The sequence below is a fragment of the Crinia signifera genome, chromosome 3, assembly GCF_055691185.1.
Source record: "Crinia signifera chromosome 3, ASM5569118v1, whole genome shotgun sequence".
Taxonomy (NCBI): domain Eukaryota; kingdom Metazoa; phylum Chordata; class Amphibia; order Anura; family Myobatrachidae; genus Crinia; species Crinia signifera.
Window position 1 is genome coordinate 88,647,475 of NC_139219.1, and position 26,654 is coordinate 88,674,128.

Genomic DNA, 26,654 nt, shown 5'->3' on the forward strand with positions numbered 1-26,654 from the left:
TATTCTGCTCACATCTGCTGCGCTACTCCATTATTAAATAGCCCTAATGCAGCAATCCTCTGTTTCAGAGTAGTGACAGAATTGAGCATAGGAAATCCACCGCTTTCTTCAGCTGCCCGCCCGTCTGCCACTTGGAAATTTCTACTGCTCCCAGCATTTCACTGGTGCGGGCCACCCGGAAACTGCACCTCTCTTCTCTGCTAGTCAGGGAGGGAGTGTCAAATGACCCCGGTTGTATGAGCCATCTAATGACAGATTACATGTACTTAAAAGCATATGCAATCTGCTCTCATTCCCAACTGATTGGACATGCAGCACGTCAGATCAGAGGACCAATCCTCCAATCCCCAGGGCAGGCATTGCATGATTGTGTGCACACTATGTGCACACAATCTGCATACAATCCAAGATTGCATGATTGGGTACAATGTCTTTCAGGTGTATGAGGGCATTTAGGGTTCCATGATTAAGGGATATGGACAGTTACCACATGGAGTCTGGCCATCCCCCTAGAGGCTTGGCCAGCTATTACAGACCATATAACTGACTCACTAATAGAGTGGCAATGTATAGTTTTAGTGCAGAGTTGTGAACCTGAAACTAGAGGAAGGGTGGACCATCAGGCAGTGGGGGCCCACCAGGAATTTATATTTTCCCCCTATGGATCAATGTGACCATAATTACACAGGTTCTGTAGCTAATTAAGACCAGGTAATATGCAGCCTTAGCCAGCCACAGAACCCATGTAATTCATGAGTGTCCCAGTTTACCAGTTGAAAGGGTTCATGTGGTAAGCTGAACCAAGTACCACATTTCAATATGCAGGTAACAGATTATTATTATTATTATTATTATTATTATTATTATTATTACAGTACTATGTTTGATTTATAAATATCCACAAGTGGTTGGCAGTGCCATACATTTGGCACACAGTTGACAATTATCACCACAATGCTTTGTACACAATACAAGCAAACGAGTTGTCCGCATGCTACCAGGGGTGGGTTGTCATTGGTAGAGATGAAGGATTACATGATAGGAACTGTAGTTATAGATGTTAGCTGAGTAGGAGAGAGTTGTAATTATTATTATTATTATTATTATTATATTTTATGGTACTTATGTAGTAGACGGGCACCCACTAAGCAATTTGCTTAGTGGGCTATTCTGTGTAGGGAAGTCGCATCGCATCGCATGGGCCCCGGGAGATGGAACGCATCCTCCGACCTTTTCATACCCCCATTATCCACGTGGGCGTGGAGTTGATTTTTTATAGTGTGGCGAGTGCAGCGAGCCTAAAGCGTGGCAAGAGCAGTGAGCGCGGGGACACGGAATACATGTAAAGTAATCAGCGTCCACTCGCCACGCTTCGGGCTCGGTGGCTCGCTGCGCTCACCACACTATATAAAATCAACTCCATGCCCACGTGGATAGTGGGGGTATGAAAAGGTCGGAGAACGTGTTCCACTGCGCTTGCCATGCTTCGGGGTGGCGTGGATAGTGGGGGGGGGGGTGCCTAAAACCTCATTGTATGTCATACAATGATATTATTGTATAGCTAATGTTATAGCAATGTACACCTTATAAAATCGCATGCGATTTTGCGGGAGGTGCGATGCAATGCGATCCGGGGCTAAGAGAGCAGTGAATAAATTACATAGGAAAATCGCATCGCATCTCATGGCCCTTAAAATGGCCCATGCGATGCGATTTTCCTAAGTTACCGTACGTATGCAAATTGGGCACCCGTCTACTACATAAGTAACTATTTTATGAAGGCACCACAAGTGTTTTACAGCACCATACAAGGAACAGTACAGGGAGACAAAACTTAACATTACAGTAAGTAACAAAAATAGAGTACAGGTAAAAAGAGTGCCACAATTCAATACACAGTACAGCTTAGATGTAAGAAGTGAGTATGTGATCAATGTACTACTAGGGGCTGGTGGCCAAAGATGGAGATGAGTATGTGGACAAAGATGGTCGTTGAGTGTTTGAGTATGGGAAAGCTGTAAGTGAAATTAAGAGAGAAGAGGGCTTTGACAACAGGAGGGAAGAGGGCCCTGCTCTAAAGAGCTTACAATCTAGTAGGAAGGGGAGACAGACATATTACATGAGGTGCAAACAAGTGGGAGGAGGCTTGATAGCAGGGTGTAAGCAGGCAGAGATGGTCAAGGCGTGTGGCAGGGGACGGAGGACCAGCCTCAGGAATTGGTTATGTAGCAGAAGGGGACGCTTTGATGAATAGGTGCATTTTTAGTGCCAGTTTCAAGCTTTGCAAGGTTGGGGAGTGTCTAATGGAGTGAGTGAGTGTGTTCCACTGAAGGGGTGCAGCACATGCAAAGTCTTAAACTCCAGCGTGGAAAGCAGTGATCAGGGTGGAGGAAAGACGTCAGTCATCGGCCGAGCGTAGAGGGTGGAAGGGAGTATGAATGGAGATGAAGTTGGAGTTATATTGAGCAATGGAATTAGAGATGGCCCTATAAGTGAGGGTGAGGTGTTTGAAGAGGATTCTGTAGGGGAATGGGAGCCAGTGCAGATTTTGATGAAGGGGAGTGGCAGAAGTGGATAAGCAGGAGAGGAAGATAAGCTGCGGAGTTAAGGACAGATTGGAGATGAGCCATTTAGGAGCGAGTGAGGCCAGTGAGGAGAAAATTGCAGTAGTCGAGCTGTGAGATGACCAGTGAGCATATGATAAGTTTGCACTCTGGGAAAGAAATGGCCTGATATGAGCAATGTTATGTAACATAACTAATTAAAGTTAGAGAGAAAAGGGTGGTGAGAACAGGAGGGAAGAGAACCATTCTCCAAGAAGCTTACAATTTAGAGGAAGGGGGAGACAGACATGAGGTGCAGGCAAGGAGGCCTGAAGCCAGAAAGTGAGCATGGCAGAGATGGCCAAGACATAAGTCGAGCCAACTAGGTTATACAGAACAGATACATCCAGTGTATTTTTTTTTTCCTATAAAAAAGGAACCAGCACCCAGAAAAAAGTGCTCACTTAAAGTTACGGTCTGTTACAAGAATTTAATTCGCTTCCATGCTTATTGTATTCAGTCTTTAAAAAAAAAAAAATCTGATTTCTTCCAGACAACTAATACTGCCCATACACTTATGATATATTGCATGCAATCATTCGATTTCGACCACATCTGTTCGATAAATAGAATGATTGTATGCATGTTTTAGGGACCATTTGATGCGATGCGTGGGCCCGCCGTCTAATGTTGCGTCGATAGATAGTATGTGCTATACATAAGATCTATCAATTTGCACGATTGATCACTCAAAAGCAATCCACAGGGGGGGGGGGGGCGGAGGGAATGCTTTTTGTCGGTGACAGGTTTGGGGAGAGGGGGCCGGAGGGACCTCTGCCAGTGTCCGTCCATGTAGTTTAGTGCTGTGAAGGAGCACTAGCAGGTGGCGGGGGTCAGTGGTGGCGGCAGAATTGTTTAAAACACTGGGCTGCCCTTTGATTGGCTGAGCCCAGTACTTTAAATAGTTTTAAAATTCTGCTGCCACGCTGACCCCCTCCTCCCGCTAGTACTACATCATAGTGCTTTGCTACTCCGCCGCCCTCTGCCTGCCCTCTTCCAGCACCCGATGTGCCATCGCAAGATGGCATGCTACATCGGGTGCAGAAAGGAGGCACTTTTTGCACCATAAGATGCAATCGGATTCAATGGACATCGCACTTTGATGTTGCATCGAATCCGTGTATTTACAATAATTCACTTTTCTTCTATCCACATCTTGTCATTTTATGGTTGTTTAAAACTTGTCTTCTTCTGCTGCCGAACACCTGGGCGCACTACAGGGCAAATTACTACACACAAAGCAGTTGGAATGTTTAGTAAACATTATGCTAATTTCCCTTGTTTGTCTATCACTACTACGGGTGCAGATATCACAGGAATAGCATGCATCAATTTAGTAGCAAACATTCTTCTGCAAGTAATGCCAATAAATCCTCCTACTCAGTTTCAAGGTAAATTGTGTAATTATTCAAAGCAATTAAGTGTTTAGTAATCAGCCACAGGTCGATGTTTACATTAAACACTATGATTGAATCAGACAATTGCTCTTGGAAAAAAAATATCTGAGGCACTTTTCTGATTTGTTATTAATGACCCGGTTATTGTGTTGCTAATAAACAGGAAAAGTATCCAATTTATACCTAGTCCTCCATCTAACGAAGATCTGCAATTGCTGGAAAGTTATGTGGTAAAGGGCAGGATTTGCTTCTGATTGTACACATATTTTATGATTAGCAGCCAACAGCACTGGTTGTGTCCATAATCAATTGATCATAAATAATTTGAATTGGTCCTGGACCACCAACCTGTGGCACCCCTGCAAGGATTCAATGTTAAATGGTCCTGCTCATTTCCCCACTATCCAAGTGGGCATGGAGTTGATTTTATATCAACGGAGCCCGAAGCGTGGCGAGCACAGCTCGCGATTTGGTTGCATACGATGCAATGCGATTTTTCTGACCCGATCATAAAATCGGGCGCCCAGTTATTACACATATATGCTATACCTGTACCATGTGGCAATAGTACCGGTACCCAAGGATTGTCTTGAGCCCCAGCCTAAGGCTCGGCCTAGACACAGGCATTAATGTACTACTCCCCAATGGGGTGTCTCTTAGGGACAACCTGGCCTTCCTACGGATCAGTAGCCTGGGTCTCACCTTTGACAGGCCTTCCTACGGATCAGTAGCCTGGGTTCACTCTAAATAGGCTTTCCTACGGATCAGTAGCCTGGGTTCTGCTTAGATCAGGCCTTCCTACGGATAACTAACCTGGGTAGAATCCGTATCTCCTTTAGGGCATAGAACCGTTAACAGTAGGGCAGCGGGGCAGGGCCCATGACAGAGTTACTGCTTTCTAGCAGAAGATAAACCATAATTTTCTTTGGCCACAAGATGGCACTGTATATCTCTGAATGGAGGTCTCGGTAATGTTTTCCAGTAGGTAATAAAACTAGTGAGCTCCCACGTGTTTAAACAAAACCCCTAATACTTGGGGAGGTGTAACACGGATCCCTGGATGGGGAAAACTGGACTTGAGGGCTTCTCCTGGCCGACGGCTACCGGCCCCTGGCACAAACTGCCATGAGGGACCCACTCTTCATAGGGGATGTACCCGGAGTTGGAAAGGAGGGTATGTACCTGGGGGTGTCAGGTGAGCAGAGTGTACCTGTCAGCTGGATCATGTTGCAGGCTCCTGCCCGTTGCGATATCGACTCCTGTGCCTCCAGTCTCCTAGCTGTAGGAATGAGATCCCCGCTGGTATGGGTCCCCACCGCTGTCATCTGCTTCCTCCTTACTGTAGGAGCACCTCTCTCCAGCACACGTGCAGCGCTCCTCTCCTCAGTGGCGCCGCTCACTTCAGTGTCTCCACACTGTCGGGTCCCCACTGGGTAGTGGGCTGGATGCCGGCCTCCCCTGTCTGTTCTGCCACAGCTACCTGCCGTCTCCACGCAGGCCTTCTCTGCCGCTCATCGCCGCAGGCTCACCACCCGCGCTTCTCTCCTGCTCCTTCCCGCCCCCCTTCGCGTCGGGGTGCCACACATACATACATACACACAATCCCACAATGCATAGATATACACACATTATACATACATATACACACGGCATAAATTGATACACACACATATTACATACAACACACTGCATACATACACACACACTCCATACACACATACATACATACTGTACATACATACATATACACACACACACACAACACACACTGAATGAATGCATATATACATATGCACTGCGTACGTACATACATACATACATACATACATACATATAGACATACATACATACATACATACATACATACATATAGACATACATACATACATACATACATACATACACAAACGGCATAAATAGATACACACACAATACATATAGACATACATACATACATACATACATACATACATACACAAACAGCATAAATAGATACACAGACAATACACACAAAGCATACATACATACATACATACATACATACATACATGGCTATTTTTCAGCAGGCTCCAGCAGGAACTGAGGCCCTTATTCTAGTTCACTCTGACAAAATCTTTCTTAAATGGACAAAACCATGTGCACTGCAGGGGGGCAGATTTAAAATGTGCAGAGAGAATTTGATTTGGGTGGGTCATTTTGTTTCTGTGCAGGGTAAATACTGGCTGCTTAATTTTACACTGCAATATAGATCTCACTTTGAAGTAAAACCCCACCCAAATCTAATTATCTCTGCACAAGTAACACCTGCACAAGTAACACCTGCAGTGCACATGGTTTTGTCCATCTAAGAAAGATTTTGTCAGAAAGAGTGAACTAGAATAAGGGCCTCAGTTCCTGCTGGAGCCTGATGAAAAATAGCCCTGCATACATATATATACACAAACAAACACACATACACACCATACAGCACTTAACAAGAGAGGAACACAGGAGGAGACACTGCCTGTGCCTAAGTGCATGTGAGTGAAGCTGCTCGGGCTGCATGTGCTCAATAGCGCCTTCTACTGGTGTCTGCCCTGTGTTGACTGACTCAAGTTATCTGTGAGGAGCAGCAGTGCTCCTATTGTGAAGCATGAGGACAGGCATTGGGGCCCCTAAGAAAAGGGGGGCCCAGGCTAACTTACCCCCAGCCCCTTTATCTGGCTCTGGTTATGGGTAACAACGCCAGTTTTTATTTTTAGAAGCTTTAATAAATTAACCACACAGAGGAATATTCAATTAGCCAAGGTAGCTGGCAGTCATCTGGAAATGACTGCCAGCTAACATCTTCCAGCAGGTGAAAAAAATACTTGATATCTCGGGAGTTATCAGAACCAACCATACGGTTAACGCAGGAATCCGTGAACTTTTAACTATGTTAACCCATGATTATAACCCCCTGTTAATGCTTGTTAACACACGGTTAGTTGATGCTTCCCTGCCTGTTGGAAGGCTAACTGGGAAAATTAAACTCTGTAAAGAACCGTGGTAATTGGATATCCCCCTTAATATGTTTTCCTTTTTAAATTACAAAAGCCATTTGCAATTTCTATGAAATAATGAAGTGGGACTTTATTTAACATAAGCAAACAGTTAATAAATATTACTGGAGAATATTTATTTCCAACTACATTTTACTTACTTAGCTTTCGTGGGGATCCCCGCTAAAACTGGTGTTTTAGTAGGATTTTCTGCTAAATAAATTTCATAACTATACCCCTTACTTTTATATTATAGAATAATAGTTACTTAACTACTATTACAAATGAGCTGACCACCTTTTCCACTGGTTACTGAATTTAGTGGTTGACAGAAAATAGCAGAAAATGTAAATGTGTGTATGAAGAAGATTTGCAGTCTCATACTTACAGGTAAAGATATAGAAAATATAAAACTTGGATTTTTCACCAGGTAATTGATATTTCATTCTTGGGTAATGTGTTTTGTCCTGTAGTTAGACTTTTCTTTTTTACTTTCATTTCCTTACAACAGGTGATCAGGAAGGGTGAAGTGAGCTGCTGTTGGATATGTACCCCATGCAAGGAGAATGAATTTGTTCAGGATGAGTTCACGTGCAAGGCTTGTGATCTGGGCTGGTGGCCCACCGCCGGGCTAACAGGTAAGATGTTAGTTGTCAGTGTATACTCACTGCATTTTCTAATTGCTGCAGGATGGGCAAGGTCTGAAAGGAGGCATGGGACAGACTAGTGAAGGAGTGTGGTGAGTTTCGAGAGTAGTGGGGTGGTTGAGACAGGCAACACAAACTCTTTCTCAATGATGCAAATGCAGCAGTATAGAGGGGTGGCTTCAGTCTCTTGTAACCCTGTATAGCTGTCCATGCTGAGCCCATTGACAGTACTGTGAGAGAGGAACTACAAATAGAGTTTAGAAGAGGTAGAAGTAATTGGATCAGTGACAGCGCTGATACCTGTGCAGTCAATGGTCTTAAGCAGTGGCGACTCCAGGGGTGGGGCTGCAACCAGGGTTGGACTGTCCTACAGGGCAAACCACCAGTGGGCCCCTCTGCCTAGGGGCCCAACTCTACCCCCTAGGATTAGGTTCCAGACTGTGCATTTGAATTACATATTTTTCATATGTTAACTTATATTGCACAGGACTATAGTGTATTCTCTGCTGTTATTAATCTATCACGTTATCCCAATATTATATATATATATATATATACACATATATACACACATACATATACATATATACATATATATATATATACATATATACATATATATATATATATATATATATATATATATATATATATATATGGCAAAAGATGAACAAAGTGCGCCCTCCTATAGTGTATCCACCACCAATAGAACAAATGGTGACAATGTGGTCACGATACAACAAATTTAATATAAAACAGATAAAATATGACAGTAAAATTCTTTTTTCATCTGTATGGAGTCATGGATTTCTATAACGGTCAGTATACACAAAACCCAACGCGTTTCGCCGTTAAAACGACTTCCTCAGGGGTAACCGTCAACAGGTAACTTAATGTTTTTTCAGTCACAGTGTGATACAGCTTTCATTTGAAAGAACATGAAGGAGTGGATCTTTAACAGATCTCAATCATAATGCTTGTCAGCATCAATTTCTTATAACAAGCGTAGGACAAATAGGTGAAAAACGTTCTGAAGGAGTTCAGGATTACTCCTTACTGTGGTGTAAGCACACCAATTTCTTATACCAAGTGTGGAATAGTAAGTAGAATGACGTTCTGAAATGGTTCAGGATTAATCCTTAATATGATATAAGTAAACCACAATCGCTTCTGCTCAACAGCTGATTCAGCTGATTCAGGGACCAGACTCCAGGCTGATACCTGTGCAGTCAATGGTCTTAAGCAGTGGCGACTCCAGGGGTGGGGCTGCAACCAGGGTTGGACTGTCCTACAGGGCAAACCACCAGTGGGCCCCTCTGCCTAGGGGCCCAACTCTACCCCCTAGGATTAGGTTCCAGACTGTGCATTTGAATTACATATTTTTCATATGTTAACTTATATTGCACAGGACTATAGTGTATTCTCTGCTGTTATTAATCTATCACGTTATCCCAATATTATATATATATATATATATATATGTAGAAAGAAATTGGAGAAAAAGCGCAGATATGAGCAAAGTGTAAAACAAATTTTACTAAAAGTGCAGGCTCACATACATCATAGATAACAGCAAACAGCTTGCCACAGTGATATCCAACACGGTGCACCAACGACTTGAATAGCCGGGACCAGCCTTTTCGCCGCCGTCAGGGCCTCCGTGGTCAGGAACTCCAAAAGCACAATGTTGTCAGTTTAGGCCACGCCCAACCGGTTTCGTCATCTGGGGACTTCGTCAGGGGGTGTAGCCATCCAAAGTACTGGTGTTATACTTATAGTAGGTCGCACAGCTGATATTGATGTGCTGACGAGCTGCTTTAATCATGCTCCAAGCTCTCACTGATACCTATCAACATCGTTAAAGCTAATTGCCTAGCAGCAGTAATAAACCATTTATAAAGACACAAAGAAAGAAAAAATATATGTGCCTCTCACACACATAAGTAAAATACAATCAATACATAAAAATACAACTATAATACAATACAATTAATATACAACAATTCAAAAATACAAAAAATGCATATACATAGAAAATATAAATCTGCACAATATGCAGGTATGTAAAAATATCATAAAATGTTTAATGATTACTTTTTAAAAAAAATGTATGTAGCGAAGCATAAAGAGATACATATGCTCATTGTAGCAACTCTGCATTATAAGAAACATACCATCATTATTCATGCAAGAAAGAGAAAAATACTTTTATATATAAACAGGATTTGATATACTAACATGTAATCATGTATAAAAAAAGAGAGAAGAAAAGGAGAAAAGAGATAACTATTAGTCACATTATATAAACAGAAAGTCCGTCTATAGCTTTGATTACGGACAACAATATTCTCAACCTTACATATGTCAAAGTAATATACATATCTTTCAATACAAGATGGAAATCAGGCTGTGCAGTCAGCCCATACCAGGATCACTCTATCCAATGCACTGTATGCGATAGCTCTGGGGTCCGCAGACCCAACACAGTGCTATGCCAGCAACATAGATATAAGAGCGCTCACTCAGTATAGGAAAGAATTGACGTCACAGCCTTCATTCATACCACTGGGTGCTAATGTGCCAATATTATATATCCAGTAGGTTTCACGCCTACTTAACTTCTTTAAAATATCACCCCCGCGTTCGTCCAATGAAATTTGTTCTAGGGCTTTAAAGGAAAACTGCTTCAAATCACCATTATTACATGCAAGAAAATGCCTCGAGACACTATGAGTGTTTAATTTATTCCGAATATTCCGTGTGTGTTCGAGCATTCTGATTTTAAGCTGCCGCTTAGTTTTTCCTATATATTTCTTCCCGCAACTGCAGGATAGCATATAAATAACGTGAGTGCTCAAACAGGTCATTTTACTACGGATATTCCAGGATTTTTGAAGGTCAGTGTCCCAGTATTTAAATTTATCTTTATCGACATATTGACACATTTTGCACTTAGTGCATGGAAAAAAACCTTTGGTGGTCTGTAACCAATTTACATAATCTTTTTTCTTTAGATGACTCGGTGCTAAGCAAGTTTTTAGTGTGGCAGCACGTTTAAAAACTACCTGGGGCCTCTTGGGTATTACCATTCTTAGAATCGGGTCCAACAGAAGGACACCCCAATGTCTGTCCAGAATTTGTTTTATTTTCTGGCTGTCTTTATTATATTTGGTCACAAACGGAATAAAATCACCTTTAATTGCATTCTCTTTAGGCCTATATGATAATAGAGTACTTCTGTCCTTTTCAATTGCTCTATTTTTACACTTTTGTACAAGGTTCGGAGGATAATTCTTTTCTGCAAATCGAGTACAGTATATATCAGCCTGCTCATTGAATTTATCTATTGTGGCACAATTACGCCTCAACCTCACAAACTGGGAGTATGGTATATTAGAAACCCATTTGTTGAGGTGACAACTCATATAATTAACATAACTATTACTATCCACACTTTTAATGTGTGTGTAAGTATTAATTTTTTGCTTAATCGGCCACTCTGCAGTATCGAGTACTAGATCCAAAAATTCAATCCGTGTGTGATTGAATTTGGATGTAAATCTCAAATTACAGTCATTAACATTAATTTTTGACATGAACCCATCAAACATATTTTCATCACCCTGCCACACTATAACAATGTCATCGATAAAGCGTTTATAGCATTTTATACATTGTTTATATTCAACATTGATTTCGAGATTATTTTCTTCCCATCTCCCTAGATACATATTTGCTAAGCTTGGAGCATATGGCGTTCCCATTGCAACTCCACAGAGCTGCATAAAGAATTGCTCTTGAAAAAGGAAGTAATTATTTTCCAATACCAGCTTGATGCTATCCAGAATAAACTCACGCAAAGCCACACTCACATTAATATCTTTTTCCAGATAGTAATTGACCGCGTCCAATCCTCCCATATGAGGGATGGAGGTATATAATGCCTCAACGTCGATCGTGCACCAATTAAAATCTGACTGCCACTCAAATTTATCAAACAATTGCAAAACCTGAGTGGAGTCCTTAATGTGTGATTGTAAGGCAACAACATATTTCTGTAAATATATGTCTACGAATTCAGACAGGTGTGAGGTAGCCGAACCGATCCCCGATATAATCGGGCGACCGGGCGGCTTCTCAAGCCGCTTATGTATTTTTGGTAGGTAGTAAAACGTTGCTACCGTTGGATTATCATTTACAATATACCGGGCCTCATTTTTATTGATACATTGCCTCTCCAATCCAGTTTTTACAAGATCTTTGATTCTTTTGGTCACGATTTCAGTTGGGTTAGCATCTAATTTTAGGTACGTTTTTGCATCATTTAGAAGCCTATACGCTTCATTTACATAATCAGCGGTATCTAATACAACAAGGCCACCCCCTTTGTCCGCACATTTGAACATGATATCATTATTTTTTTCCAATTTTTTTAGAGCTGATCGCTCGCTTGGTGACAAATTATCATGTGTCATTTTAGAATCGGCACATAGTTTATCAAAGTCCTTTTGTATCAGACCTTGAAAGGTTTCTATATTACTACCGCGCGACTCAATGGGGTAAAATGTTGATGGGGGTTTTAAAGGTGTACCATCCCTTTTATCTGCTGGATCTGAATCAGATGTTCCAGATTTGTTTTTAGTAAAGTGGCGTTTTAATGTTAAGTTGCGAATGAATTTATTAGAGTCTATAAAAAGGTTGAAACCATCAGGCTTAGCATTTGGGGCATATGACATTCCTTTTGATAACAATTTTATCTCATTAGATTTTAACTCATATTTTGATAGGTTGAAGATGCCATATTCCCTTAAGGATTTTGTCTCCTCATTTTGTTTCCTCTTTCCTCCTCGGGTGCCTCTCCTAGTAGGTTTTGTTTTCTTTTTGTACCCGGGCTCTCTACAGCTGCTCGATTCTGAGTCAGTCTTTCCCTCCATTGGGGCCTGTCTAAAAAAACTTTTTTCTGTCTGGGGGAGGAAGGGTTAAAGACCTCGAACCTGTTCTTTAAAGGTATATCCTCTCTACTCGAGTAATTATTCCTATTTGAATATCTACGTTTATATGGTACTGTCTGCCAGTCCTCATTGTAGCGTCTGGGGGCAAATGTTTTTTTGGGTTTCTCAGCATGGGGCCATGATCTCACATTTCCATTTTTGTAGTCCATTAAATCCCTTTTAAATTTTTTTACTTTAGTCTCTATGACATTATCCTCCATTTTTTTTATTTTAATCTCGCTCTGTTTCTTTAAATCTTTAAATTCCTGCAATTCCTTAATGGGTTCTATTTTAATTTCAAGTGCTGTAATTTCTTTATCTAAGTTGTTAATTTCATGCTTTCTCTCATTTATAATCAATTGCATAAGTTGTAAAGAACATTCATCAACAATTTTGTACCAGGCATCTAGAAAATCTTTTCTTTCGTTACCAAAAGTTGGATTTTTAACAATCCTCAATCCACGAGGGATCCTTTTTGATTGTACATAATTTTCTAGGGTTGTAATTTCCCAGCTTAATTTCATCTCCTTAGTCAGGAGTTTTTCATGTTGTATATTAATGGCATCTAAATCATTAGTCTGTTTGGGCACATTTTCATGCACAATGCCCGTATCAAAGAGGTCATTAAATTTCTTATGGCATTCCTCATACCTTCTGATCCTCCTTTCCATATTACACCAGGTATACTTTTAGATGGTGCCAAAACCACAACAAATATACACAAATGAATACAGGTTATCAAGCAATTAAGTAATTACGACCTGCAGCAGCTGGAGAAATGGTCAGAGACACAGACAAAATGTAGATCCAGACTGCGCACAGCCACAAGCTTCAGAATATAGGAGTGCGTCCTTGGGTCAGGATGTAGTGCAGCTCTCTCCAAATAAAGCCAGACCTTAGCTTTAATTGTCCCAATCACATGTAGAAAGAAATTGGAGAAAAAGCGCAGATATGAGCAAAGTGTAAAACAAATTTTACTAAAAGTGCAGGCTCACATACATCATAGATAACAGCAAACAGCTTGCCACAGTGATATCCAACACGGTGCACCAACGACTTGAATAGCCGGGACCAGCCTTTTCGCCGCCGTCAGGGCCTCCGTGGTCAGGAACTCCAAAAGCACAATGTTGTCAGTTTAGGCCACGCCCACTTCGTCAGGGGGTGTAGCCATCCAAAGTACTGGTGTTATACTTATAGTAGTTGTATTTTTATGTATTGATTGTATTTTACTTATGTGTGTGAGAGGCACATATATTTTTTCTTTCTTTGTGTCTTTATACATGGTTTATTACTGCTGCTAGGCAATTAGCTTTAACGATGTTGATAGGTATCAGTGAGAGCTTGGAGCATGATTAAAGCAGCTCGTCAGCACATCAATATCAGCTGTGCGACCTACTATAAGTATAACACCAGTACTTTGGATGGCTACACCCCCTGACGAAGTCCCCAGATGACGAAACCGGTTGGGCGTGGCCTAAACTGACAACATTGTGCTTTTGGAGTTCCTGACCACGGAGGCCCTGACGGCGGCGAAAAGGCTGGTCCCGGCTATTCAAGTCGTTGGTGCACCGTGTTGGATATCACTGTGGCAAGCTGTTTGCTGTTATCTATGATGTATGTGAGCCTGCACTCTTAGTAAAATTTGTTTTACACTTTGCTCATATCTGCGCTTTTTCTCCAATTTCTTTCTACATGTGATTGGGACAATTAAAGCTAAGGTCTGGCTTTATTTGGAGAGAGCTGCACTACATCCTGACCCAAGGACGCACTCCTATATTCTGAAGCTTGTGGCTGTGCGCAGTCTGGATCTACATTTTGTCTGTGTCTCTGACCATTTCTCCAGCTGCTGCAGGTCGTAATTACTTAATTGCTTGATAACCTGTATTCATTTGTGTATATTTGTTGTGGTTTTGGCACCATCTAAAAGTATACCTGGTGTAATATGGAAAGGAGGATCAGAAGGTATGAGGAATGCCATAAGAAATTTAATGACCTCTTTGATACGGGCATTGTGCATGAAAATGTGCCCAAACAGACTAATGATTTAGATGCCATTAATATACAACATGAAAAACTCCTGACTAAGGAGATGAAATTAAGCTGGGAAATTACAACCCTAGAAAATTATGTACAATCAAAAAGGATCCCTCGTGGATTGAGGATTGTTAAAAATCCAACTTTTGGTAACGAAAGAAAAGATTTTCTAGATGCCTGGTACAAAATTGTTGATGAATGTTCTTTACAACTTATGCAATTGATTATAAATGAGAGAAAGCATGAAATTAACAACTTAGATAAAGAAATTACAGCACTTGAAATTAAAATAGAACCCATTAAGGAATTGCAGGAATTTAAAGATTTAAAGAAACAGAGCGAGATTAAAATAAAAAAAATGGAGGATAATGTCATAGAGACTAAAGTAAAAAAATTTAAAAGGGATTTAATGGACTACAAAAATGGAAATGTGAGATCATGGCCCCATGCTGAGAAACCCAAAAAAACATTTGCCCCCAGACGCTACAATGAGGACTGGCAGACAGTACCATATAAACGTAGATATTCAAATAGGAATAATTACTCGAGTAGAGAGGATATACCTTTAAAGAACAGGTTCGAGGTCTTTAACCCTTCCTCCCCCAGACAGAAAAAAGTTTTTTTAGACAGGCCCCAATGGAGGGAAAGACTGACTCAGAATCGAGCAGCTGTAGAGAGCCCGGGTACAAAAAGAAAACAAAACCTACTAGGAGAGGCACCCGAGGAGGAAAGAGGAAACAAAATGAGGAGACAAAATCCTTAAGGGAATATGGCATCTTCAACCTATCAAAATATGAGTTAAAATCTAATGAGATAAAATTGTTATCAAAAGGAATGTCATATGCCCCAAATGCTAAGCCTGATGGTTTCAACCTTTTTATAGACTCTAATAAATTCATTCGCAACTTAACATTAAAACGCCACTTTACTAAAAACAAATCTGGAACATCTGATTCAGATCCAGCAGATAAAAGGGATGGTACACCTTTAAAACCCCCATCAACATTTTACCCCATTGAGTCGCGCGGTAGTAATATAGAAACCTTTCAAGGTCTGATACAAAAGGACTTTGATAAACTATGTGCCGATTCTAAAATGACACATGATAATTTGTCACCAAGCGAGCGATCAGCTCTAAAAAAATTGGAAAAAAATAATGATATCATGTTCAAATGTGCGGACAAAGGGGGTGGCCTTGTTGTATTAGATACCGCTGATTATGTAAATGAAGCGTATAGGCTTCTAAATGATGCAAAAACGTACCTAAAATTAGATGCTAACCCAACTGAAATCGTGACCAAAAGAATCAAAGATCTTGTAAAAACTGGATTGGAGAGGCAATGTATCAATAAAAATGAGGCCCGGTATATTGTAAATGATAATCCAACGGTAGCAACGTTTTACTACCTACCAAAAATACATAAGCGGCTTGAGAAGCCGCCCGGTCGCCCGATTATATCGGGGATCGGTTCGGCTACCTCACACCTGTCTGAATTCGTAGACATATATTTACAGAAATATGTTGTTGCCTTACAATCACACATTAAGGACTCCACTCAGGTTTTGCAATTGTTTGATAAATTTGAGTGGCAGTCAGATTTTAATTGGTGCACGATCGACGTTGAGGCATTATATACCTCCATCCCTCATATGGGAGGATTGGACGCGGTCAATTACTATCTGGAAAAAGATATTAATGTGAGTGTGGCTTTGCGTGAGTTTATTCTGGATAGCATCAAGCTGGTATTGGAAAATAATTACTTCCTTTTTCAAGAGCAATTCTTTATGCAGCTCTGTGGAGTTGCAATGGGAACGCCATATGCTCCAAGCTTAGCAAATATGTATCTAGGGAGATGGGAAGAAAATAATCTCGAAATCAATGTTGAATATAAACAATGTATAAAATGCTATAAACGCTTTATCGATGACATTGTTATAGTGTGGCAGGGTGATGAAAATATGTTTGATGGGTTCATGTCAAAAATTAATGTTAATGACTGTAATTTGAGATTTACATCCAAATTCAATCACACACGGATTGAATTTTTGGATCTAGTACTCGATACTGCAGAGTGGCCGATTAAGCAAAAAATTAATACTTACACACACATTAAAAGTGTGGATAGTAATAGTTATGTTAATTATATGAGTTGTCACCTCAACAAATGGGTTTCTAATATACCATACTCCCAGTTTGTGAGGTTGAGGCGTAATTGTGCCACAATAGATAAATTCAATGAGCAGGCTAATATATACTGTACTCGATTTGCAGAAAAGAATTATCCTCCGAACCTTGTACAAAAGTGTAAAAATAGAGCAATTGAAAAGGACAGAAGTACTCTATTATCATATAGGCCTAAAGAGAATGCAATTAAAGGTGATTTTATTCCGTTTGTGACCAAATATAATAAAGACAGCCAGAAAATAAAACAAATTCTGGACAGACATTGGGGTGTCCTTCTGTTGGACCCGATTCTAAGAATGGTAATACCCAAGAGGCCCCAGGTAGTTTTTAAACGTGCTGCCACACTAAAAACTTGCTTAGCACCGAGTCATCTAAAGAAAAAAGATGATGTAAATTGGTTACAGACCACCAAAGGTTTTTTTCCATGCACTAAGTGCAAAATGTGTCAATATGTCGATAAAGATAAATTTAAATACTGGGACACTGACCTTCAAAAATCCTGGAATATCCGTAGTAAAATGACCTGTTTGAGCACTCACGTTATTTATATGCTATCCTGCAGTTGCGGGAAGAAATATATAGGAAAAACTAAGCGGCAGCTTAAAATCAGAATGCTCGAACACACACGGAATATTCGGAATAAATTAAACACTCATAGTGTCTCGAGGCATTTTCTTGCATGTAATAATGGTGATTTGAAGCAGTTTTCCTTTAAAGCCCTAGAACAAATTTCATTGGACGAACGCGGGGGTGATATTTTAAAGAAGTTAAGTAGGCGTGAAACCTACTGGATATATAATATTGGCACATTAGCACCCAGTGGTATGAATGAAGGCTGTGACGTCAATTCTTTCCTATACTGAGTGAGCGCTCTTATATCTATGTTGCTGGCATAGCACTGTGTTGGGTCTGCGGACCCCAGAGCTATCGCATACAGTGCATTGGATAGAGTGATCCTGGTATGGGCTGACTGCACAGCCTGATTTCCATCTTGTATTGAAAGATATGTATATTACTTTGACATATGTAAGGTTGAGAATATTGTTGTCCGTAATCAAAGCTATAGACGGACTTTCTGTTTATATAATGTGACTAATAGTTATCTCTTTTCTCCTTTTCTTCTCTCTTTTTTTATACATGATTACATGTTAGTATATCAAATCCTGTTTATATATAAAAGTATTTTTCTCTTTCTTGCATGAATAATGATGGTATGTTTCTTATAATGCAGAGTTGCTACAATGAGCATATGTATCTCTTTATGCTTCGCTACATAAATTTTTTTTAAAAAGTAATCATTAAACATTTTATGATATTTTTACATACCTGCATATTGTGCAGATTTATATTTTCTATGTATATGCATTTTTTGTATTTTTGAATTGTTGTATATTAATTGTATTGTATTATAGTTGTATTTTTATGTATTGATTGTATTTTACTTATGTGTGTGAGAGGCACATATATTTTTTCTTTCTTTGTGTCTTTATAAATGGTTTATTACTGCTGCTAGGCAATTAGCTTTAACGATGTTGATAGGTATCAGTGAGAGCTTGGAGCATGATTAAAGCAGCTCGTCAGCACATCAATATCAGCTGTGCGACCTACTATAAGTATAACACCAGTACTTTGGATGGCTACACCCCCTGACGAAGTCCCCAGATGACGAAACCGGTTGGGCGTGGCCTAAACTGACAACATTGTGCTTTTGGAGTTCCTGACCACGGAGGCCCTGACGGCGGCGAAAAGGCTGGTCCCGGCTATTCAAGTCGTTGGTGCACCGTGTTGGATATCACTGTGGCAAGCTGTTTGCTGTTATCTATGATGTATGTGAGCCTGCACTTTTAGTAAAATTTGTTTTACACTTTGCTCATATCTGCGCTTTTTCTCCAATTTCTTTCTACATGTGATTGGGACAATTAAAGCTAAGGTCTGGCTTTATTTGGAGAGAGCTGCACTACATCCTGACCCAAGGACGCACTCCTATATTCTGAAGCTTGTGGCTGTGCGCAGTCTGGATCTACATTTTGTCTATATATATATATATATACACATATATACACACATACATATACATATATACATATATATATATATATATATATATATATATACATATATATACATACATATATATATATATATATATATATATATATATATATATATATATATATATATATATATGGGCCCAGACCATACAGTCTTTAATGTTAGCCACACCCCCTCAGTATTCTAACCACACCCCTGAACATGAGCCCCTACCATTGCATTTTTGCTGGTGGACCCTTCAAGCCCCAGTTCAACACTGGCTGCAGCACAATCCAAAATTCAAATGGGGGAGACAAACCAACTGCCAGTGAGTCAGTTTGAAATGGCAGTTGGTGTGCCTCCCCTATTTGAATTTTTAACTGTGTTATCTTCTCAGGCCTCCCTCACTACCTTGTGGCCTCTCTCGCTATCTTCCTTGCAGCCTCTCTTGCTATCACCCCTGCGGCCTCTCTCACTATCTTCCTCTCCCCTTTGGTCTCTCACACTATCTCATCTGCAGTTTCTCACTGTTTCCCTTACGGTAACTCTATCTCTCTCTACAATGCAGTCTCCTGCTATCTCCCCTGTGTCGTCCCCCCCCTCCCCCCCCCCCCTAGGCTGAAAGTTGCCAGCCAGCCCCTGCCTCCCTCATTCCTGGTGTAGGGCTAACCAGCCCTAGTTACTCACCATTCAACATAACGGCAACTTGAGATTCTGGCTCCGGCATTCAAATTGTTGTTAGGAGTCTGGCGCCGGTCTCTCTGCAGTATTTGGGTATAGTGAACAATGGTAATTGACTGCCAGGATGTTGAATGAAACCCAATTCACTATATAAGTATATAGTATAAGCCATGACAAACCCAAGTTATCCTCTGTGTGCACAGCATCTGGCATTAGGCCTTCTCTAACACGTTGGATGTATCTGTAGCAAGACACTCATAATTCTCTGTAAACATTCCTTCATGTTCTGTTAGATACAACATTAACCTCTGATATCCCCAAATCATCTTCACAGGTACTTATAAGCTTAGAAATGTATTAGTTATATTTTCTCTTGCTAATGCCTGATTATTCCGTTACAACAAAGGACATTGTTATTAACAGTTGCAGCCTGAGGATAGAGCACACAATCACACAGTGAAGCAGGATTGGTGGGATTACAAGGAGATAACAAGCATCAGTAAGGGGCCTATGTATCACTTATCTCAATAAGAATAACATAACACATCACATCCAGCTTTTCAGAGCATGACACACTACCCATTAGCACAATCCCAGAAGAATTGCAATGGGTATTTCTGATTGTTTGCTATGGCCAGAACAGAGCCAGCAAGTCATGGCAAAGAGCAATACATCACAGTATCTATTTGAATAGAATGCAAGATACAAAGTACCTTACACAATGTTCCCAGCAACAGTTCTGTCTTGAACACTTGAAAATTGATCAGCCACTCTACAAATGCTAAGCCTTAAATATAAACGAAACAAGTAAAAAAATGCATCACTGATATACTGTTTGTAATGTTCCCATATCCCCCCAAAAAACATCTAAAATAGAAACGTGTAATTATAATAAAAATATGTTACCCCTGTACAGTATGTACATCATTGCAGTAGTGTTTTCTATAGATCCCTCACTAATATTTATACCATGATTTAAGTAACTAGGTGATTCGTCACGCCCTATGGGCGCTCTTCACACCGGCGTAAGAGGCTGCGCCCCCTTAATTTGTGAACTTTTGTATTGTGTGAAATATGGTTAGAATTGTATGAAAGATGGCCTGGATTGCAACTTGAGTTATAGGTGAAATGTGTTAAATAGAGAGCATATGATTTGGAAGGGGGTGTGTATTGTTTTGTTTAATTAAAAAGCGGTTACAGAGTAAGATGTACATTGATAGTGTGGAGGGTACAGTAACATTTGTGGGTGTGGGGGGGGGGTGTGTGTTGTTTAGGTGTGTGTGTGCAATAGTATAGTAGGGTGTTTTTGAGTCAGCGGCTCCCTACTGGCGGAGGTCACAACTCAGGAAAACAGGAGGCTGGGTAGTGATAGGGGTGTGTGGGCATAAGGGGGACTAAAGAGGAGGGTGGGGGACACTGTGCAGCTTAGGTCAGTGGGTGAGGGTCCAGCGTGGCAGCACAGGAGTACAGAATGCTTGCCCTGAGTCAGTGTCTCCTTCTACTGCGTGGGAGTTAGGGTGCATGAGAGCAGGTGGCTGGGCTATGAGGCATAATAGGGGTATGTGGGCAACCCAGCGTCAGCGACTCCCCAGTGGTGGAAGTTACGGTTCAGGAGAGCAGGAGCTGAGTAGTGATAGGGGTGTGTGGGTATGAGGGGGACAAAAGCTTTTGCGCTGGTGCAGAGGAGGGTGGGGGACACTATGCAGCTCCAGCCAGTGGGTGAGCATCCAGTATGCCAGCGCAGGAGTACTGGACAGTGCCCCTGAGTCAGGGTCTCATCCTACTTGGTGGTAGTAAAGGTTTTTCGCTGTTGCAGAGTAGGGATGGTCATTGGTGCAGATGCCATCGATGGTTGGCATTGATGGCGATTTTGCACCCTGCCATCGCTAGTAGCAAAATATTACATTGCATAACCATCGATTGTTGTAGCTATCAATGGTCATCCATTATTTCTGACTGAATAGGCCGTGGGTCAATCAGAACTCGGTGGCAGGACTTCCGGGTGTGGGGGCGGAGGTATGCTCCGTGTCCCGGCACCTTAAAAAAAATTTGAAACTTGATCGGTTCTCCTTTGCCATCAATGTAGGGAAACCATCTCGTCCTCCCACATCGATGGCAAAAGTATTCAACATCAGCCATAAACCATCAATGATTTGAAATCATTGATGGTCAATGGGCATCTCTAGAACTGGAGGAGGGTGGGGGACAGTATACAGCTCCCGGCAGTGGGTGAGCATCTCCTCCCACTGGGAGGGAGTGAGGGTGCATGAGAGCTGGGATTCGCCAATAGTGTATTCAATGCTAGGATGGAGAACTGCTTTAAGCATGAATTTCGCCATGATTCACTGTTTTGCCTTTGACATCTTTTTAAGGTGAACTATGTGATCTTTTAAAATAAGGGTGTTTTTTTTTTGGTGTAAAAAAAATCAGGGTACTTGTTTCCTAGCACAGCGCCCATCGGGTCCATCGCATACCTTAACTTAAGGTATGCGATGGGACCCGACCGACCCGATTTCAGGCTTTTTTTTGAGGTTTCCCGACAAATATAAAATCGGGTCCATCACATGCCATTATATTTTACATTGTAAGCATTGTATGTAATGTTAAATTCCTATGTGAAATCTGGTCCATTGTATGCCATTGTAATGGCGCGGAGTTGATTTTATATAGTGTGGAGTGCGCAGCGAGCCACTGAACCCGAAGTGTGGCGAGCGAAGGTGTAATACCTGTGAAGTAATGTGCGGGGCTCGCTGCGCTTGCCACGCTTTGGGCTAGGTGGCTCGCTGCGCTCGCCACACTATATAAAATCAACTCCACGCCGACGTGGATAGTGGGGGTATGAAAAGGTCGGAGGACGCGTACCGCCGCCGCTCGCCACGCTTCGGGTTCACGTTGATTGTGGCGTGGCGTTAACAATGGGGGCATACAATGAAAAAAATGGGGTCTGGGGGGCATTTAACATTGGGGCCAATGTAAAATCGGGTGTCAGGGACCATTTAACATTGGTTCCAATGTAAAAAATCGGGTCGGTCGGGTCAATCGCATCGCATACAATTTGGTTGCATGCGATGCGATTGACCCAATTTTTGCAACCCGATTGCATACAATTAAAATCGGTGGCGCCGTGCTAGGGAATAAGTACCAAAGTCAGAAATTTTATTCTGTGAAGGGGCATGCTATTTTTATTCATGTACTTGTATCATATGAATATATATTTAATTTTTTATTTAATTTTTACACACATTCGCCAGCAGGGGGCGAGGAGCCGCTCATTAGATATTCACTTCATACTGGTCCCACTCATTACATATGCACAAGCAGGACCAGTGCAGCAGCTCCCTACCCACGTCCCGTGCCAGTGCTCCGGGGGGGGGGGGGCCAGATTGTGCTGCCTGTGTCCTCGGGAGCCCCCCATTACCGTCCACACATTCCGGCGCAGGCAGGGAGGCTTCCATCTTCCATAAAAATCGCCGTCAGGGGCAGCAAGCCCCTGCAGCATTGAATAGGGTGAGAGGGAGGGCTGGCAACTAAATGTTCCAGCCCTCCGGAACCCTGCGAATCCTAAACAGGATTTGCTGCACATAGTGTAATTTAACATTAAATACTGGCCAAAGAGTCCCATTATTTATGTAACTAGAACAATATTGCATTATAAATATTTTATGTAGCACAATTAACATTTTTCTGTGATGGTGGTGGTAAGACAATTATCCCCAACTACTAGTTTGTAATAAAGCAAATTGGCACTTGAGTTGCATAGAGTTTTGCTGGTAACAACTTTATATAATTCACAGAAAAGGCTGTGCTGTTATGTCTCACATCAGGATAACACAAAAACACCAGAAGGTGATATTGCAGAAAGTGCCAAGCAGATGGAGAGTACCTTAAACAAACTGTGCACTTATGTAGTGAATTTGAAAAGTAATGGTATTTTCATTTCCATTTTGTTGTGCAACAATGTATTTGCTTCAGATATAACCAATCAATGGCATCTGCTGCAAAGTGTATTGTTGGTTTCCAAGCTAACAATCCTGCTGAACCTCAGTCTGAAATTAACCTACTGTTAAAAAGATGCATTTTATGATGTGGAATATATTATACACACAAATTTAAGTTAAAAAGGCTTGTTCATCAAAGAGTATATTAATTGAAATCTTATATATTACCATTTGCAGCTGTATGTAGCCATAAATTACTATATGACTTAATAAATGTCAATAACACAGAAGGATAGAGGTTAGCTAACCAAATTTATCCATCTAAAACGATCAACCTATTTCTATTCAAGCAGTGAGACTTTACAGTACAATTAAAAATGTTATAAAGTGAAAAAAATATTTTTAATAACATTACATGGCTAAGTGCCCCAGGGGACTCATGTAATATTTGAGTTGGTGGTTCCTAATGACCACATAAATTAAGGTACCCATACACTAATATGATTTTGGCTGATTTCACAGATCCCGACAGATCGGGCTTTGACATCTGTCCGAATCGGATGTCCAAAATCTGTTTGATCGGATTACATTATATTAAGTATAAAGAATTATAGGCCCTTATTCAGATCTGATTGCAGTACAAATTTGTTTGGAAAATGGGCAAAACCACGTGCACTGCAGGTGGAGCAGATGTAACATGTATAGAGAGAGTTACATTTGGGTGGGTGTGCTGAAACTGAAATCTAAAGTGCAGTGTAAATATAAATCAGCCAGTATTTACCCTGCACAGAAACAAAATAACTCACACAAATCTAACTCTCTGCACATGTTAAATCTGCCCCACCTGCAGTGCACGTGGTTTAACCCATTTTGCAAACAAATTTGTACTGCAATCAGATCTCAATAAAGGTTATTATGTGAAACATTTACACTGCTATTGGTCAATACAGCTCTTATCTATCATTGAGATCTGGATCCAATTGAATTGTGTGATTGTTTAAAAATGATTTATTCATTTGTACCAGTATATTCACTCCTGTTTGTTTTTTCAAAAATTCTCTGTTCATTTGGGAGTTTAGCAATTATCCAGGTTGCTTTTCAGGAGCAGCAATTTTTAAATGTGAGGTGGCCAGTGCAGAATCCTAGTTTATTGATTTGTTTTTGCACCTAAATTTCCTTTTTTCTTTCCAGTAAGCAGCAAAATTATTTATTTATTATTTTTATTTTTTTTAACAGGTTGTGAGCCGATAGTTGTTAAATATCTACAATGGAGGGATATTGAATCCATCATTGCTGTGGCGTTTTCCTGCGTGGGCATCCTCATCACCATGTTTGTCACCTTGATTTTCATACTCTACAGAGACACCCCAGTGGTTAAATCTTCTAGCCGAGAGCTCTGCTTCATTATACTGGCAGGGATTTTCCTTGGTTACATATGTCCTTTCACACTGATCGCCAGGCCCACCACCACCTCCTGTTATCTGCAGCGCCTCTTGGTTGGTCTCTCCTCGGCAATGTGCTACTCAGCTCTGGTGACCAAAACCAATCGCATTGCTCGGATACTAGCAGGAAGCAAGAAGAAGATCTGCACTCGTAAACCCCGTTTTATGAGTGCCTGTGCCCAAGTGATCATCGCCTCAATGTTGATTAGCATGCAACTTACATTGGTGGTTACTTTAGTAATTATGGAGCCTCCTAAGCCAGTCCTGTCTTATCCAAGCATCAAAGAAGTCTATTTGATCTGTAATACTAGTAATTTAGGTGTAGTGGCCCCTCTTGGTTACAATGGACTCCTTATTATGAGCTGCACGTACTATGCATTCAAGACTCGCAATGTTCCAGCTAATTTCAATGAAGCAAAATACATTGCATTTACAATGTACACTACATGTATTATCTGGTTAGCATTTGTCCCAATTTATTTTGGAAGTAACTACAAGATTATCACCACATCATTTGCAGTCAGCCTTAGTGTCACAGTTGCTTTGAGTTGTATGTTCACTCCCAAGATGTATATTATTATTGCCAAACCTGAGAGGAACGTTCGAAGTGCTTTCACCACCTCTGATGTTGTTCGTATGCATGTCGGGGACGGAAAAACGCCTTGCAGATCAAACACTTTCCTCAGCATCTTCAGACGAAAGAAACCTACTACCGGAAATACAAAGTAAGTAGATAGGAGGTTTTCCTGTTACCCTGCTATGGTCACTCTTCTTTGATGGACCTGTAAAGACTGGAAAATGTTAAGATTTTTTTTAATTATTATAAACATTTATATCTAGCATCATATGGTATAGCAGCTGTTATTTGTGTACTTACTGTAATATTAATAATATTAAATAACTTTTATATTTTTTTCAGCATCATCAATATAAGCAGCAGATGATCTTGTTATGAGTAAAGTCCAAAAATAAATGATTTGATTCCTAAATTCAGGGTCATTGGGGGAGGTCTGAAGAATCTTATACAAAGGGTTGTTTGTGTTCAGATTGATAGGTATGGATCTGTCATGTACGGAGGGTTGTTTTAGCACATTTGTTGTTTTCTCATCTTGAGCTCAGTTAATTAAAAACCAACACAATCAATTGACTTTCCTGTGTGAAGTCACACTTTTTACTTCAGTAATAAGAGCTAATTCTCACTTTAGCAAAACAGATCTTCTGCGAACCATATAAGAAAGCATTATTATGCATTAAATGGAAACCACAGCCATTTATCATATTTTCTAGATGTACAGTATATTGTTGAACTGTAATATTTTAAATTATTGTTAATTGTGATAATGCTCAATTGATTTATCAATTTATCATTGATTTATCAACAAGTTTTAGCTATGTAAAGCTCATTACTTATGATGATAGGACTAATTCAGCTTCAGTTGTAGTTTTGCGAAGATTTGCCAAATGACAACTACCAGCAGGAGCATGCTGGGGGCCGCTCAGCAAATGACAAGGCCTCCCTGCATGTTGGGTACTGTCTTGTGATGCAATCGCATCATTTTGTTATTGCATAGCTATAATGATACCGGTAGCCCCCTGGCTGCTTAGCCTAGCTGTGAAGCCAGGTGAAGGGCCACCATCTATTGGGTTGTAGTTCACCCCAAATGGCCCAGACACAACGTCTAACT

General features: G+C 40.7%; 2 protein-coding genes across 6 annotated transcripts in view; both read left to right on the top strand.

Moving 5' to 3' along the window:
- The window catches only part of GRM1 (glutamate metabotropic receptor 1), a 342,170-nt gene that overhangs the window by 296,013 nt on the left and 19,503 nt on the right, over positions 1–26,654 (top strand). For all 3 annotated transcript variants that reach the window (XM_083176182.1, XM_083176181.1, XM_083176184.1), the window contains exons 7-8: positions 7,532–7,658; positions 24,764–25,694. In XM_083176182.1, coding sequence (XP_083032308.1) covers positions 7,532–7,658; positions 24,764–25,694 — 1,058 coding nt within the window. The remainder of the gene's footprint in view (positions 1–7,531; positions 7,659–24,763; positions 25,695–26,654) is intronic.
- Positions 13,948–18,897, top strand: LOC146063623 (uncharacterized). Of its 3 annotated transcripts, none has more exons than XM_083176185.1 (2): positions 13,948–14,272; positions 14,372–18,891. In XM_083176185.1, the coding sequence occupies exon 2, from the start codon at positions 15,329–15,331 to the stop codon at positions 17,738–17,740; it is 2,412 nt and encodes an 803-aa protein (XP_083032311.1). In that variant the 5' UTR covers positions 13,948–14,272; positions 14,372–15,328; the 3' UTR covers positions 17,741–18,891. The 3 variants fall into 3 exon arrangements, 1 of the variants encoding a protein (XP_083032311.1); XR_014471625.1 differs by lacking the exon at positions 13,948–14,272 and having other exon boundaries at positions 14,306–18,088; positions 18,803–18,897; XR_014471626.1 differs by lacking the exon at positions 13,948–14,272 and having other exon boundaries at positions 14,306–18,703; positions 18,803–18,881.

What these genes read in the sequence shown, in the direction of transcription:
- LOC146063623 (XM_083176185.1), top strand. Translation starts at nt 15,329, where the DNA reads ATGGAGGGAAAGACTGACTCAGAATCGAGCAGCTGTAGAGAGCCCGGG.